The 13,882-nt window shown below is 38.8% G+C and overlaps 1 protein-coding gene across 1 annotated transcript in view; it reads left to right on the plus strand.

Annotated features, from left to right (window-relative positions):
- The window catches only part of LOC143435463 (dystrophin-like), a 254,647-nt gene extending 246,685 nt beyond the window's left edge, over window positions 1–7,962 (plus strand). The window contains exons 3-4 of the mRNA XM_076918258.1: window positions 2,577–2,669; window positions 7,569–7,962. Coding sequence (XP_076774373.1) covers window positions 2,577–2,669; window positions 7,569–7,682 — 207 coding nt within the window. The 3' untranslated portion in view covers window positions 7,683–7,962. The remainder of the gene's footprint in view (window positions 1–2,576; window positions 2,670–7,568) is intronic.
- The last annotated feature ends 5,920 nt before the right edge of the window (window positions 7,963–13,882 follow it).

The raw sequence follows: 13,882 nt of genomic DNA on the forward strand, positions 1-13,882 counted from the left end.
AACTGCTTCAGCCTATGTTTTCACAGAACTGTTAAGTCTTTAGATACTGAGGAACTGATCCTACCATATCCAGGGTATATTCATTCAGACTTCTTTGCTCAAAGCATGTTCCTTCTGGACGGAACAAATAGGACTTGGACTTCTTTTGTGTTACTTCAACAAAATATGGGCTTTGAAAATTGATAAAATAGTAAGATCAGTTTTTGTCCTATCAATGCATTGCTTCCTTGTACTAAGATTATTAAATAGTTATACTTAAAAGTCTGTACCTAGACAAGAAACATTTTTCCCTTTCCTCTTTTGTTGATTTTGGCATGAAGTGGCTATTGTAAAGTCTGTGTCACTTTTGGACTAAGGCAATTCTCTCAGCCTGTTAGCCTTTATCTAGGCTCTCCTGTTCCTTAAATCAAAGAATCTGGGTGGTGCTATATGATCCTTAAGTTTGATGCCCTGAGCCATATTTCATATTTATCAGCTTCTATTCTCTTTTATTAAAAATGCCACTTTGCCATCCATATCCTTCTTGTTTTGTCAGAGTTTATCTGGCAATCAATATTGATGTATACTATTTCCCATGAACAACTGTCTTTGTCAAAAAAATAAAATAAAATTTCTGTTCTTTAAAACTGGCATATTGCTATCTGCCAGGTTTTTCTTTTGATAATTTTAGAAGACACTCTTTTCAAACTTGCCTCTGTAAAATTTGCTTCTAAGATAAACATTATTTCAAGATGCATTTTAACTCACTTGAAAAAACTCTTAGTTTTACATGTTTTATATGTTTATATATGAAGATCTTGAGAAGTATCCACTCATTTTCTCTGCTTAAATGTCCCTGTTGTTTTAAGATTTGTTTATATATTATATGTCATAAACCTACTTTAAAACCTTTCATCATGTTAAGTTTCCTATTACTTTTATTCTTTTTCTGGATATTTCAAAAGCACCATTGGTGTATAATTTTAATACAAAAACTAGTTTGTAAAAAATAGTCTGTAGTTGATATCATATCAGAAAAACTTATCATGCAAGAATCTGTGACTTACCTTCAGGAGCTAAGTTTTTCTTCATAGAAGGCAGTAGGCAGCCACAGGTACCATCATTGACATTCCTTCCTGGATATAAGAAGAATACAACATTTATGTCTTTAGTTTTAGAAGTATCAAAGTTGTCATGTTTCTTGCATCCAGGGATTTCCTTAACAAGTGAGTTTCAAAGTTTGTTTGCAGTCTAAGTAGATGATGAGTAAAGTCAAATAGTTGAAGGCTCATATATGGCCTGGCATTTGATGCTCTGGGAAAGCAGTTCCTGATTCTCCTCCACAGACTCTTGTACTTTGCACAGTTATGTTCTTCTGGGCCCACTTATTTCCTGTGTGTGGTATTATCATTCATGAATGTATTTTCCTAGATGAACAAGAACTTCTGTCAGAGCTGAGCATTATATGTCTGATTTACCAATGTGTGCCCCATCCAGCATCTCACTTAAGTGTGCTCCATAAACTTAGTGCTAGATAGACTAAATCTTTCTAGATAACATGGGCAATCAAAGAGCTGAAAAGAATTTCATATGAAGCAATTGCAGAATTTTTAATCAAAACTAGGAAATCTTTTGAAGAATATATCATAACAAACAATGCATTTTTTTGAATTTGAAAGATTAATGAACAGAAAGATGATAACGTGGAAGAGCATGATGAGAGGAACAAGGGCTTCAGAAGTTTCCTAGACCTGATGCAAAATCTTGAATTTGCAACTTTCTCGTATCATAGTAAAAGGTCTCATAGCTAAATTATTTGTCTCACCTAGTCTTGTGAGATGAGTGCATGTCATGACAGAATGACAAGAAACATGACACAAATGATACGATGATGGAATCAACTTGCACAATGCAATGCCTCCGATCAGTACTTACTCCAAAAATTTTAGGACTTATACTAATTTTAGGCACTTTAATGGAGTTCATGAGTAGATAACCTATAAAAACAAGAGAAAAACCTTTAATAGACTTATTTTTACTGTTTAAATCATATTTTCCCATCAATAGCCATACCACATTAAACACCCTTAATCTCATCTGATCCCAGAAGTTGAACATGGCTGGCCTGGTTAGTATTTGGGTGGGAGACCAACTGGAATTACTAGGTACTTGGGTGGGAGACCACTTGAGATTACCAGGTGCAATCAGCTTCAGGATAACTAACTAACTAACTAACTAACTAACTAAACCAGATAATTCCAAATTTGAATTGTCAAAAATGAGAACAGGAGTTTTGGAATCATTTTATGTAAGGTGTGAAAAAGGATGTTGAGCAACCTGACAGATTAATTTGACAAATTACACTATAAATTTTCAACTAGCCATCATTAGCAGTTCAAATAATTTGTCCTAGTGTTATAATTTCTTTGACCCTGCTTATTAAATTGAGCTTTCTTTTTCACCTATCACTCTTGGTACGTTATTAATTGAAAACATCAAATACTATTAAATACAGCTTTACATTTTCAAAAGCTTCATCACAGATATGAATCACAGAAATTGTGCTGTCTTCAAGTGGATATGTTTTTTTATTTCAGTTTGGAAAGCAGCACATAGACAACCTCTTCAGTGACCTGCAGGATGGAAAGCGCCTCCTAGACCTCCTGGAAGGCCTGACAGGGCAAAAACTGGTATGAATCTTCCTTCCTTCCTTCCTTCCTTCCTTCCTTCCTTCCTTCCTTCCTTCCTTCCTTCCCCCTCTCTCTTTTGTTCTGCATGTGTATGTACGTGGGAGTGAATGCATGTTTATATGTGGGTATACAAGCACATGTGTACATGTGTTTGGAGGCAAATATTGACTTTCAAATCTTCTTCAATTATTCTCTACTTGAAACCCAACCTCATTGATTCAGTTAGTATATCTAGCCAGCTTTCTTCTGGGGTACCTGTCTCTGCCTACTGATTCCTTGGATTATAGACAGGCTACCACAATGCCGACATGGCGTCTAGGTGGGTGCTGAGAACACACTCACTTGTACCCTCAGACATCTCTCCATCCAGGAGGATTTCAGTTTAAATTTACAGTAACCTCAATAAAATGTCAGACCTCCAAAAGCAGTTTTATTTGAGTGATCCAATGAAACTCCTCATGTATTGGCCAAATAATACAGTACCTATTCCTGAACAAAATAAAATAATTCATATTAAAATTTTTATTTTTGCATCATCTATCATGTACAGAATAACAAAGTAAATTTTTTTCAGTAATGTATTCAGTTAATTAATAAGCACTATGTGCTTTACCATTTTTTAATCCTTCTTAAGGACTGTCTGTATAAGGTTTTTATGCATAATGACTTTTTATATTTATTTTTGGATTATTTTATATTTTCAACTATTTTTAAATGTACCTGTGTTATTTTACAAATAACAAATATTTTGGGAGATTATAATAAAATTATGGTTATTTTACTCTGATATCCAAAGGCATCTATGAAGAAAATGTAGTTTTCTTTTGAGAATGTTAACATTAGAACATTTCTTTGGGGAGAGAAAACATGGTTATACAATGTTATAGGTCACTAAAGTCATAGAAGAGTCTGAGTTCAATTGATGAAAGCCTCATAATGGAGAAAAACTCTTAAATCATAATCTGCTGACTTAAAACATCTTATTTTTAGATTTCTATTATTCTTTTAAGTAGGGTTTAAGACTCCAGTCTACCTAGTCATACATTCTGCATATCTAATGAATTTTATTCAATTATTATCTTATTCTGTTCTCTTTGCCCTTTAGCAGAGCTCTCCAGTATGAGCATTTATGTCTCTCTCTTTTCTCTCTCTCTCTTTCTCTCTCTTTCTTCTCTCTCTCTCTCTCTCTCTACACACACACACACACACACACACACTAAGGATTTTGTTTAATATACTATAGAAATTCTAAGCTGTCTTCAAAGGTAGAATTGGCCAACATCCTATCTCTGACTTGCCTCCTGCAATTATTTTACATCAAGCCAAATTGGTCTCTGTTCTGTCAGACACTGTCCAGGATTTTGCCCTGTTGTTTTGTTTACCTGTTTTGCTTTCTGTGCATCTATGTGCTCTGACAGTCCTTTAAAAGCCTCTGTATTCTCCTTGCTACTGAAAGCTTTGAACGAACATTTAAAACTAGTTTTATTTTTGCCTTTAATTAAATAAAATAGTTTGTTGTATGTAAGCATGATAGTGATTTTCAGTTGTAGGTGTACTTAAAAGACAAGCTTTATGCCTACATTTTAAAAATAAATCACAATAGCTATAGAGAGATAATATGTCCCTAAGTTAATTCAAACTAATACATTTCAGGTTTATTATTCATTTATTTTATATTTATTTTTGAGAGTATAATTAACCTCTTTCCCTTCTCTTTCCTCCCGTAACACACACAAATAATCCTCCCTCCTCTTCATCAAGTTCATGGCCTCTTTTTATACTAATAGTTATTCCATTTGTGTGTGTGTGTATGTGTGTGTTCCTCAACATAACATGTTCTGTCTGTATAATGTTACTGAATGTTACTGATATGTATGTTTGATATATTTTTAAGAATTTTGAAGTAGTTGATGAATTCCTAAAATAAAACATTCAAATCCTGTACAGTTAAGCTTTTGTCATGTAGCCAGTTGGAAGATATAGTATATGCTTAGTCTTAATTTCATTATGCCCATACTTTATGTACATATGCATACATTCAGAATGTATTATTTTTATTATATTGACAGAGAAAGGAATGACTGTGAGCAGCCCACATTTTATGTCAGTTCTGTTTATAAATACATAAATATATCTCACTGTCTTTTAGTTGTTTAAGGTTATTCTTTCATAACTTGCGCTCATTCTCTGTACATTTATGTCTATTTTTTCTGTGTTACTTTAAAAATGTATTTCTGTGCCTCTTTCTTCTTCCTCTTTGTGGTGATAGGTAAGAAAACACTAAAATATAGGCTGTTCTCACTTTGACATTCATGGATTAAATGTTCTAAAATATGAACAGTACAGATTCCTGTTCATGAGGATATGATTGGAGATGGAGAAAGTTTCAGAGCCAAACACCTATGATCTTTAAAAAAGCGTATAGGTCAAGTCCTCTTGGAGATTAGAAGGCTTAAAATAAACTTTGGAAGCTGTACAGCCAGCTGAAATAGTATCTCTAGAGTATGAAAGTCTTCAGAAGAATAAGAAGACTCTTAGAAAGCACAGGCAAAAAAAAATAGAAAAATACATGATTTGTTTTCCAAATATACAAGGTAAGGAAATGCTAAGAAAATAAATGTGAAAATTCTGACTTCATAGGTACATAGGAAATGGTGGAGCCTTGTTCTGCTGATAATTTTTCTGAATACGTGTTATTTCTTAAGTTTAGGATAATTACATGTGCAATCAATATGAAATCATTTGACATTTCAATATTTTTAATAATAATGTGAAGTACCACACATGTACTACAAATTTCATATAACAAACAACTTTACTTACTATATCAAAATCCCCCATTTAAATGCTCTATATACATTTTCACTTAAAGTTATGGAACATGTATTTTATTTGTTCTGTTTTAATAGGTGAGAAAACTGGAGTATGGAGAGATTAAGGTTTTCAAGAACACATAGTCCAAAAGTGGCAGAACAGAAAGTTGAACCCACACAATCCAGTTTTGGAAGTAATGCCTTTAACTAAACTACAGGTTCCTTTAACTAAACTAAGGGTGAAATAAGAGCTCTATAAATCACTGGTTTGGTAGCTGACTTGATCCAACACTGTCATTATTGAAGATATCAAGGAGAAGTTATGAATAGGAAATGAGCTTCTGATACATTCTTGGAAATCACTAATAAGAGCTTGCATTAAGAAAAAAAATGGAAAAGAGGCAGGGGTAATGTCACACACCTGTAATTTCAGCCTATAGACAGTGGATGCTAGAGAATAGTGGTTTTAAAGCCAAATTGAAAAATATAGTCAAACTCTGTTTCCAAACCAGAATAAGAACAACAACAGCAATACTAACAATAATAATAGGAAATAAATACAAGCATCATAGCAGTAGAATTTCCAAAACTCATTAAGTAGGAAAAATAAGATGATGTATATATTTCAGTTGATTATGCAGATGCTAGCTTAAAATTAAAGGATGGAATATGACTTTGGGATTAAAAGTGTGAGCTAAGAACCCTGGTTACTGAAGCTTTAAGTTCTAGTGATGAGGACTACTAGGTCAGTCAGTGGTCAAAGCAAGACTCTTCTTTAACCTTTACTAGCATTACATATTTTAACAATATTTTTTTATTTATTTGAGAATTTCATGCAATGTATTTTGAAAATATTCACCCCCTACCCACAACTCTGACCATTAGCACACTTTCTATCTTCCCATGCCTTCCTATTCAACTTTAAGTACCATTCTTTGTTACTTTTCTTCTTTACCCCATTTAGTCCAGTTTATGTTGCCAAGCTTGTTTTAGGAGTAGAACCTGCCCTAGGGCATAGCCGGTCTACCAAGAATCACAACATCAATGAAAACTGACTCTTACTCTTCCTTCTGTTAGCAAATACCAATACCTCCTCCGCTAGTGGTGGGATTTTATGTCCACCTTCCACTTTTATATTGCGATTTTGTCTTAAACAGATTCACTTGTCACAATCACTGTGTTTGTTCCAATGTGTATTTGCCCTGCTTTGTCTGGAAAACATGTTTTCCTTGTTATCATCCAAGTCTGACACTTATGGCTTATCTCCTCCCTCTTCTGAGGATATCCCTGAGACTTGGGGGAAAAAGTGTATTAAGTATGCCCCATTTACTGCTGAATACTTTACAGACTCTCACATTCTACCTCTTGACCCTATTGGGTTTTGTTTGCTTGCTTGCTTAGTTGTTTATGGGGAGCTTTGTATTATTGACCAAATAGTATTAAAATAATGTATATTTGACAATTATGAACCTTATTATGTTTTATTTAACAATTTCAAATGTATTTGGATCAGACTTGCCTCTACTTCAATCTTCTGTGCCCTCCTTGTTGAATCATTTTTTTCTTTCTACTAGCTCCGTCTACTTTTATGCCATTTTTATGACCAACTGATTTAAATTAGGGTTGCTGATATAAGCATGTATGATTAGCTAGATACTGAGTAGAAATTGGGCAACCCAAGAGACTCACATCTCCTTCAAACTTTTCTTAAAATGTATGAAAATAAACTTTCTTTTCTATCTTCCTGGTTACTTGCCTTATGTATTTTGCTAATGTTTTCCATTATTGATGGTCTTATAATAATGCACACTGGGATAAAAAAATGAAGGAGCAATCATCTCAAATAATATTGTAAAGGGGAAAAATGATTTCTTTCCCAGGAGGTATATTCTTTATTCTAAAGATGTACTATGCCAAAGACAATTAGCCCAAAGCCTGCAGACTTTTTAAATAAATGCTGCAGTTTTTGTTCATTTAAATGTAAAATATTCAAACTGAAAAGTGAAATTTATATATTTTCGATTTTTCAGGTAGAATTATTTTGTTTCTTTCTTTACTAGTAAACACCATTTCTTTCCTTTTTTAGCCAAAAGAAAAGGGATCTACAAGAGTTCATGCCCTGAACAATGTCAACAAGGCACTGCGGGTCTTACAGAAAAATAATGTAAGTGGTGACCTGAACAGAGTCTGCACACCATGAAACAGCATGCTTAATGTTTGCGTAAAGGCTTCAGCCCCAATGTAGAGAAGGCTTATTAATCCCTCTTGTAAATCACAGAAGCTCTTATTCAGAGCCCATGTGCTACTTCCTTTGTGTGTGCTTGCAGTTAATGTAATTCTGGAAGCCAATGTATACAGCCATAGAGGGCAGAGAAAGATTAGACTTGTACCAGGTAAGGCTGTTGTATTATTACTAGATGCTAGGTAAAGTAATTATTTTTTTAATAGATAAACCGAGTCTGTCATACAGCAGTGTTCTGTACAACAAAGAGATCTTGCTGATTGAATACTATTCCCCGTGTTCAATCTTAATGATAATGAACTTTGTGAGATCCAAGCTAACAGTCACTAAGCCCACATCAAATGTGTACATTCAACAGAAAAATAACTACCATCTTAGCTAAGGGGAAAGATTTATTTAGTTCAGTATAACTGGATGAAAATATATATGATGTATTAGAAAAGGTAAAGAATCATAGATAAATCAGTGATCAGAACAGAGGAGGACGTCTAGTCTTCTCTGAGAAAGACTTAGGTTACACTTTTCATATGGCTTTGGAGAGAGACACTTTTCCTTTTATATTAACTCCTACAACCTTTCTAATCGACAAATGTGTTTACTAGACACCACTGGTAGCTTTCTAATTATGACACATCTCTCTTTAAAAGTTAATTTTAAAAGCATTGATCACATACTCTTAAAATAACTGCAACACATAATAAATTTTTAATAAAGTATACTCCCACATATGTTTCTCAGTATATCTGGTAATAACAAAAAAGATGCAAAAATGGAACTGTAAAATAATTAGTTGAATTTATGAATGAAGTATCATTGTCACATTTAATGTGACGAGGTTAATTTAAAGAAACATTACAAGTTTGATTGTTTTCCAGATGTAAATTTTCAGCTTTTCTCATATTAGCATAAAATAGTCTAATGGAAACTTGTAAAGATCACTATCATCTAGCCAATGAACAATAACAAAAAGGTTTGCAGTCATTAATATAAAACATAAACTTGCTGGAAATGCTATGCACACATTTATAGGGTATATGTTTATATATATATATATATATATATATATATATATATATACATATATATATATATATTACACTTTGTGTGTGTGTGTGGTACATGTACATATATACACATACATTTGTGTTGTATATATATAGTGTCTACGTGGTGTATATAATTTAGTTACAGTATACAAATGGGTAATGAAGACTCAAATAGGAGGACTGGAAAGACTTCCTTGTTAAGGTATTATATAAGCTGAGACCTAAAGGAAATGAGACCTAGAATTAACCATAAGAAGAGTCCAGGCAGAATAATAAAAATACTTTGAGGTACAGTAGCATTTTGAATGAGGACTCAGTAGTTGAAGAGGACAATGTTCAAAATCAAGTAAAGATGAAGGGGCATAGTGACGTAGAAGTATGAAGGGTATAACACACCCAACTGTGGCTAGGGTTTTGATTCTGCTCAAAATAATGTGATAAAGATTACAACTAACAGCATTATAGTATATTAGATAGGTAAAAATAGAAGTTCTTTCAAAAGCCAATGTTACAAGAATGAATTATAAAGAACTCTATGACAAGAGTATTTTAAGTCTTTCTTACTGAAGATAATTAAAATCCATAGTAAGGACAGCATTATAGAAATGCTCTAAATCTTTAAAGAAATTTAACTGTAATATATTTTCAAAGTATTAAATCAATCATTTTAATAGTTACATGTTTAATGGTAAAAATATATGAATAATGTAAATACATTGTAAGTATAGAGTAGTTACTTCATGTCTCCTGATGCTCCAAAGCATAGTACACAGTTATATCAAATAGTGCTCACCTTGTATAAATTCTTCCTATAAAGTTGGGTTTACAAGAAACAACAGTTTAACAATTTTATTTAATTTGCCCAAGAACAACTGCATGCATTCTTCCAGGCATTATGAAAATCAATCTTTGTCATTATCAAGAATGTTATTTTTCAATGCTATAGAATTGCTGGAGCTCAATAAAAATATCAGATGCTATTCATAAGGGAAAAATAATAGAACTTTTAATCTGTAATTCATTAGGAGAACTAACAGCATAATGATCATAAAAGTCTATGCTACGTTGTAAAGCCAAATACAGTATTAACTGTCCCGTTATGAAACAGAGCAAACAAACAAATAAAAGTTAGACTACAACTGGTGATTATCATAAGTGGGCATCACTAAAGAACTTAACCAAGGACAGTGAGGCACTGAGTTGCTAGGTGATTTAATAACCATTACAACCTCTAAATCAAAAAAAAAAAAAAATCTGCTAACTTGTAATGAGGCCTAGCTTTGGGTAAAGCATAATGAAATAGATGTCCAAAACAAGATGCAATATCAAAAAATATATTTAAATACTCAGAAAGATTAACCTGGTGACCTGTGTCTTCTCAAACCAACTCTCTGGTACCCTTCTAGTGCAGGTTTTAAATCATTGCCTCTATAAATATGTTCGGCATGTGGGGAGGGGCATTTAAAATCACAATGTAATCATCTTAAACAAAAGAATAATGAAGTTAGGTGGGTGCTGGGGCAAGTGGAGCAGCATCGAGTGCACTCAACTGCCTATATATTCTTTCTCTTGTTTTTCTGGATCAAGTGTGTTTTAAAAGCCTGTATCATAATGCTGTCCATTTTTTTACCTTGCTGGGGAAATAAGGAAATAATTCACTTTTGAGACAATGCTGTTTCATGTGCTCACAGGAAGAAGAGGTGGATTATGGTTATTTTATAGACCAGGTAACAGCATTCAACAACCCTTGAGGCAGAAAAAGTTAGATAGCCAGTGTCATTTTTAATGTTTCAAGTTAAATCAGTTCCTGAGTTTTCTTTCATTTCTATACTCCTTCTTTTTAAAATAATTATTTTTGATATACTTTATTTACATTAATTCCTCCTTTATTCTCTTCCAGTTCCTCCTGTGCCCCTAGTTGTAATTATTATTAAACACACACACACACACACACACACACACACACAGAATGGCTGGAGGGAGGAAGGGAAGAGGGAGAAAGAGGAAGGTAGAAAAAGGAAGGAGGGAGAGGATGAGGAATGGGGAAGAGAGGAAGGAGAGGAAGAAATAAGAGGCAGAGGAAAAAGGAAGACAGAGGAGAAGAAGACAGAGAGGGAGAGGGAGGAAGAGGGAGAAGAGAGGGAGGGAGAAGGACAGGGAGAGAAAGAGGGAGAGGGACAAAGAGGAAGAGGGAGGGGGAGAGAGGGAGAGAAAGAGAGAGGGAGAGGGAGGGAGAGGGAGGGAGGGGAGAGGGAGAGAAAGAGGAGAGGGAGAGAAGGTGAAGGAGAGGGAGAGAGAGGGAGAGGGGGAGAGGAAGACAGGGAGAGAAGGAAAGAGGGAGAGAGGGAGAGAGAGGGAGAAAGGGAGAGAGGAAGAAAGGAAGAGGGAGAGGGAGAGGGGTGGAGAGGGGAGAGAAGGGAGAGGGGAGAGGAGAGAGGGAAAAGGGGAGGGGAAGGAGGAGGGAGGAGAGGGAGAGGGAGACAAGGACAAGAAAAGAGGGGAGAGAGAGGGAAGAGAGGGGAGAGAGATAGGAAAGAGAGGGGAGAGATGGGAGAGAGGGGAGGAAGGGGAGAGAGGGGAGAGAGGTGAGAGAGGAGAGAGAGAGGGAAGAGAGGGGAGAGAGAGGGAAGAAAGGGGAGAGAGGGGAGAGAGGGGAAAAGGGAGAGAGGGGACAGAGGGGAGAGGGGAAAGGAGAGAGGGAAAAAGGGAGAAGAAAGGAGAGGGGAGGAGAGGGAGAGGAGAGGGAGCAGGAGGAGAGGGAGAGGCAGAGGGAGAGAGAGAGAAAGAGGGAGAGGGGGAGAGGGAAAGGGAGAGAGAAGGAGAGATTGAGGGAGAGAGAGGGAGAGAGGGAGATGGAGAGAGAGAGGGAGAGAGGGAGAGTGAGAAGGGAGGGGAGAGGTGAGAGAGGGAAGAGAGAGGGAAGAGAGTGGAGAGAGGGGAGAGAGGGGAGAGAGGGAAGGGGAAAGAAGGGAAAGGAGAGAAGAGAGAAGGAAAAGGGGAGAGGGAAGGAGAGGGGAGGAGAAGGAGAGGGAGAGAGGGAGAAAGGTAGAGAGGAAGAGAGGGAGTGGGAGAGAGGGAGAGGAAGAGAGAGGGAGGGGGAGAGGGGAGAAGAGGGGAGGACAGGGTAGGAGAGGGTAGGAGAGGGGAGAGAGGGGAGAGAAGGGAAAGAGGAGAGAGGGGAGAGAGGGGAGAGAGGGGAGAGAGGGGAGAGAGGGGAGAGAGAGAGGGGGGAGAGAGAGAGGGGAGAGAGGGGAGAGAGGGGAGAGAGGGGAGAGAGGGGAGAGAGAGAGGGGAGAGAGGGGAGGGGTGAGAGGGGAGAGGGTAGAGGAGAGAGGGAAAAGGGGAGAGGGGAGGAGAGGGAGGGGCAGAGGGAGAAAGGGGGAGGTAGAGGGTGAGAGGGAAAGGGAGAGAGACAGAGAGAGGGGGTGATGGAGAGAGAGGGAGAGAGGAAGTGGGAGAATGGAGAAGAGGGGAGAGAGAGAAGAGAGAGAGGGAAGAAAAGGAAGAGAAGGGAGAGAGGGGAGAGGGAAGAGAGGGGAGAGGGGGAGAGAGGGGAGAGAGGGGAAAGAAGGGAGAGAGGGGAGAGAGGGGAAAGAAGGGAGAGAGGGGAGAAAAGGGAGAGGGGAGAGGGAAGAGAGGGGAGGGGTGAGAGGGGAGAGGGTAGAGGAGAGAGGGAAAAGGGGAGAGTGGAGGAGAGGGAGGAGCAGAGGGAGAAAGGGGGAGGTAGAGGGTGAGAGGGAAAGGGAGAGAGACAGAGAGAGAGGGTGATAGAGAGAGAGGGAGAGAGGAAGAGGGAGAATGGAGAAGAGGGAAGAGAGAAGAGAGAGAGAGGGAAGAAAAGGAAGAGAGGGGAGAGAGAGGAGAAAGGGGACAGTGGGAAGAGAGGGGAGAGAGGGCAGATAGGGGAGAGAGGGGAGAGAGAGGGGAGAGAGAGGAGAGAGGAGAGAGAGGGGAGAGAAGGGAGAGGGTAGAGGAGAGAGGGAAAAGGGGAGAGGGAAAAAGAGGTAGAGGGAGAGAGGCAGAGGGAAAGGGGGAGAGAGTAGAGAGAAGGGAGAGAGAGGGAAGAGAGGGGAGAGAGAGGGAAGAGAGGGGAGAGAGAGGGAAGTGAGGGGAGAGAGGGGAGAGAGGGGAGAGAGGGGCGAGAGCTCTCCAGAGAGAGGAAAGAGGGGAGAGAGTACAGAGGGGACTGGGGGGGGGAGGAGAGAGCAAAAAGGGGAGAGGGAAGGAGAGGGGAGAAGAGGGAGCGGGAGATGGAGAGAAGGAGAGAGAGGAAGAGGGGAGAGAGGGGAGGAGAGGGAGCAGGAAGACAAGGAGAGGCAGAGGGAGAGAGAGAGAAAGAAGGAGTAGGGGAGAGGGAAAGGGAGAGAGAGGGAGAGATTGAGGGAGAGAGAGGGAGAGAGAGGGAGATGGAGAAAAAGAGGGAGAGAGGAAGAGGGAGAGGGAGAAAAGAAGGGAGGGGAGAAGGAGAGGAGAGAGGGGAGAAAGGGAAGAGATGGGAGAGAGAAACAAGAGACAGATAGGTAATGGAGGGGAGAGAGGGGAGGGGGAGAGAGGGGAGAGAGGGGAGAGAGGGGAGAGAGGGGAGAGAGGGGAGAGAGGGGAGAGAGGGGAGAGAGGGGAGAAAGGGGAGAGAGGGGTGGAGAGGGAGCAGGAAGAGAGGGAGAGAGAGAGAGAGAAAGAGGGAGAAGGGGAGAGGGAAAGGGGGAGAGAGGGAGAGATTGAGGGAGAGAAAGGGAGAGAGAGGGAGATGGAGAAAGAGAGGGAGAGAGGGAGAGGGAGAAGGGAGGGGAGGGGAGAGAGAGAGGAGAGAGGGGAGAAAGGGAAGAGATGAGAGAGAGAAAGAAGAGAGGGGAGACAGATAGGGAATAGAGGGGAGAGGAGGAGAGAGGGGAGATTGGGGAGAGAGGGGAGAGAGAGAGGGGAGAGAGGGAAGAGAGGGGGAGGGAGGAGAGAGAGGGGAGAGAGGGAAGAGAGGGGAGAGAGGGGAGAGAGGGGAGAGAGGGAAGAAATGGAAGAGAGGGGAGAGGGTAGAGGAGAGAGGGAAAAGTGGAGAGGGAAGGAGAGAGAAAGAGAGGGAGAGAGGCAGATGGAGAGAGTGGAGAGATAGGAGAG

This window comes from Arvicanthis niloticus, chromosome X, assembly GCF_011762505.2.
Source record: "Arvicanthis niloticus isolate mArvNil1 chromosome X, mArvNil1.pat.X, whole genome shotgun sequence".
NCBI classification, from domain to species: Eukaryota; Metazoa; Chordata; class Mammalia; order Rodentia; family Muridae; genus Arvicanthis; species Arvicanthis niloticus.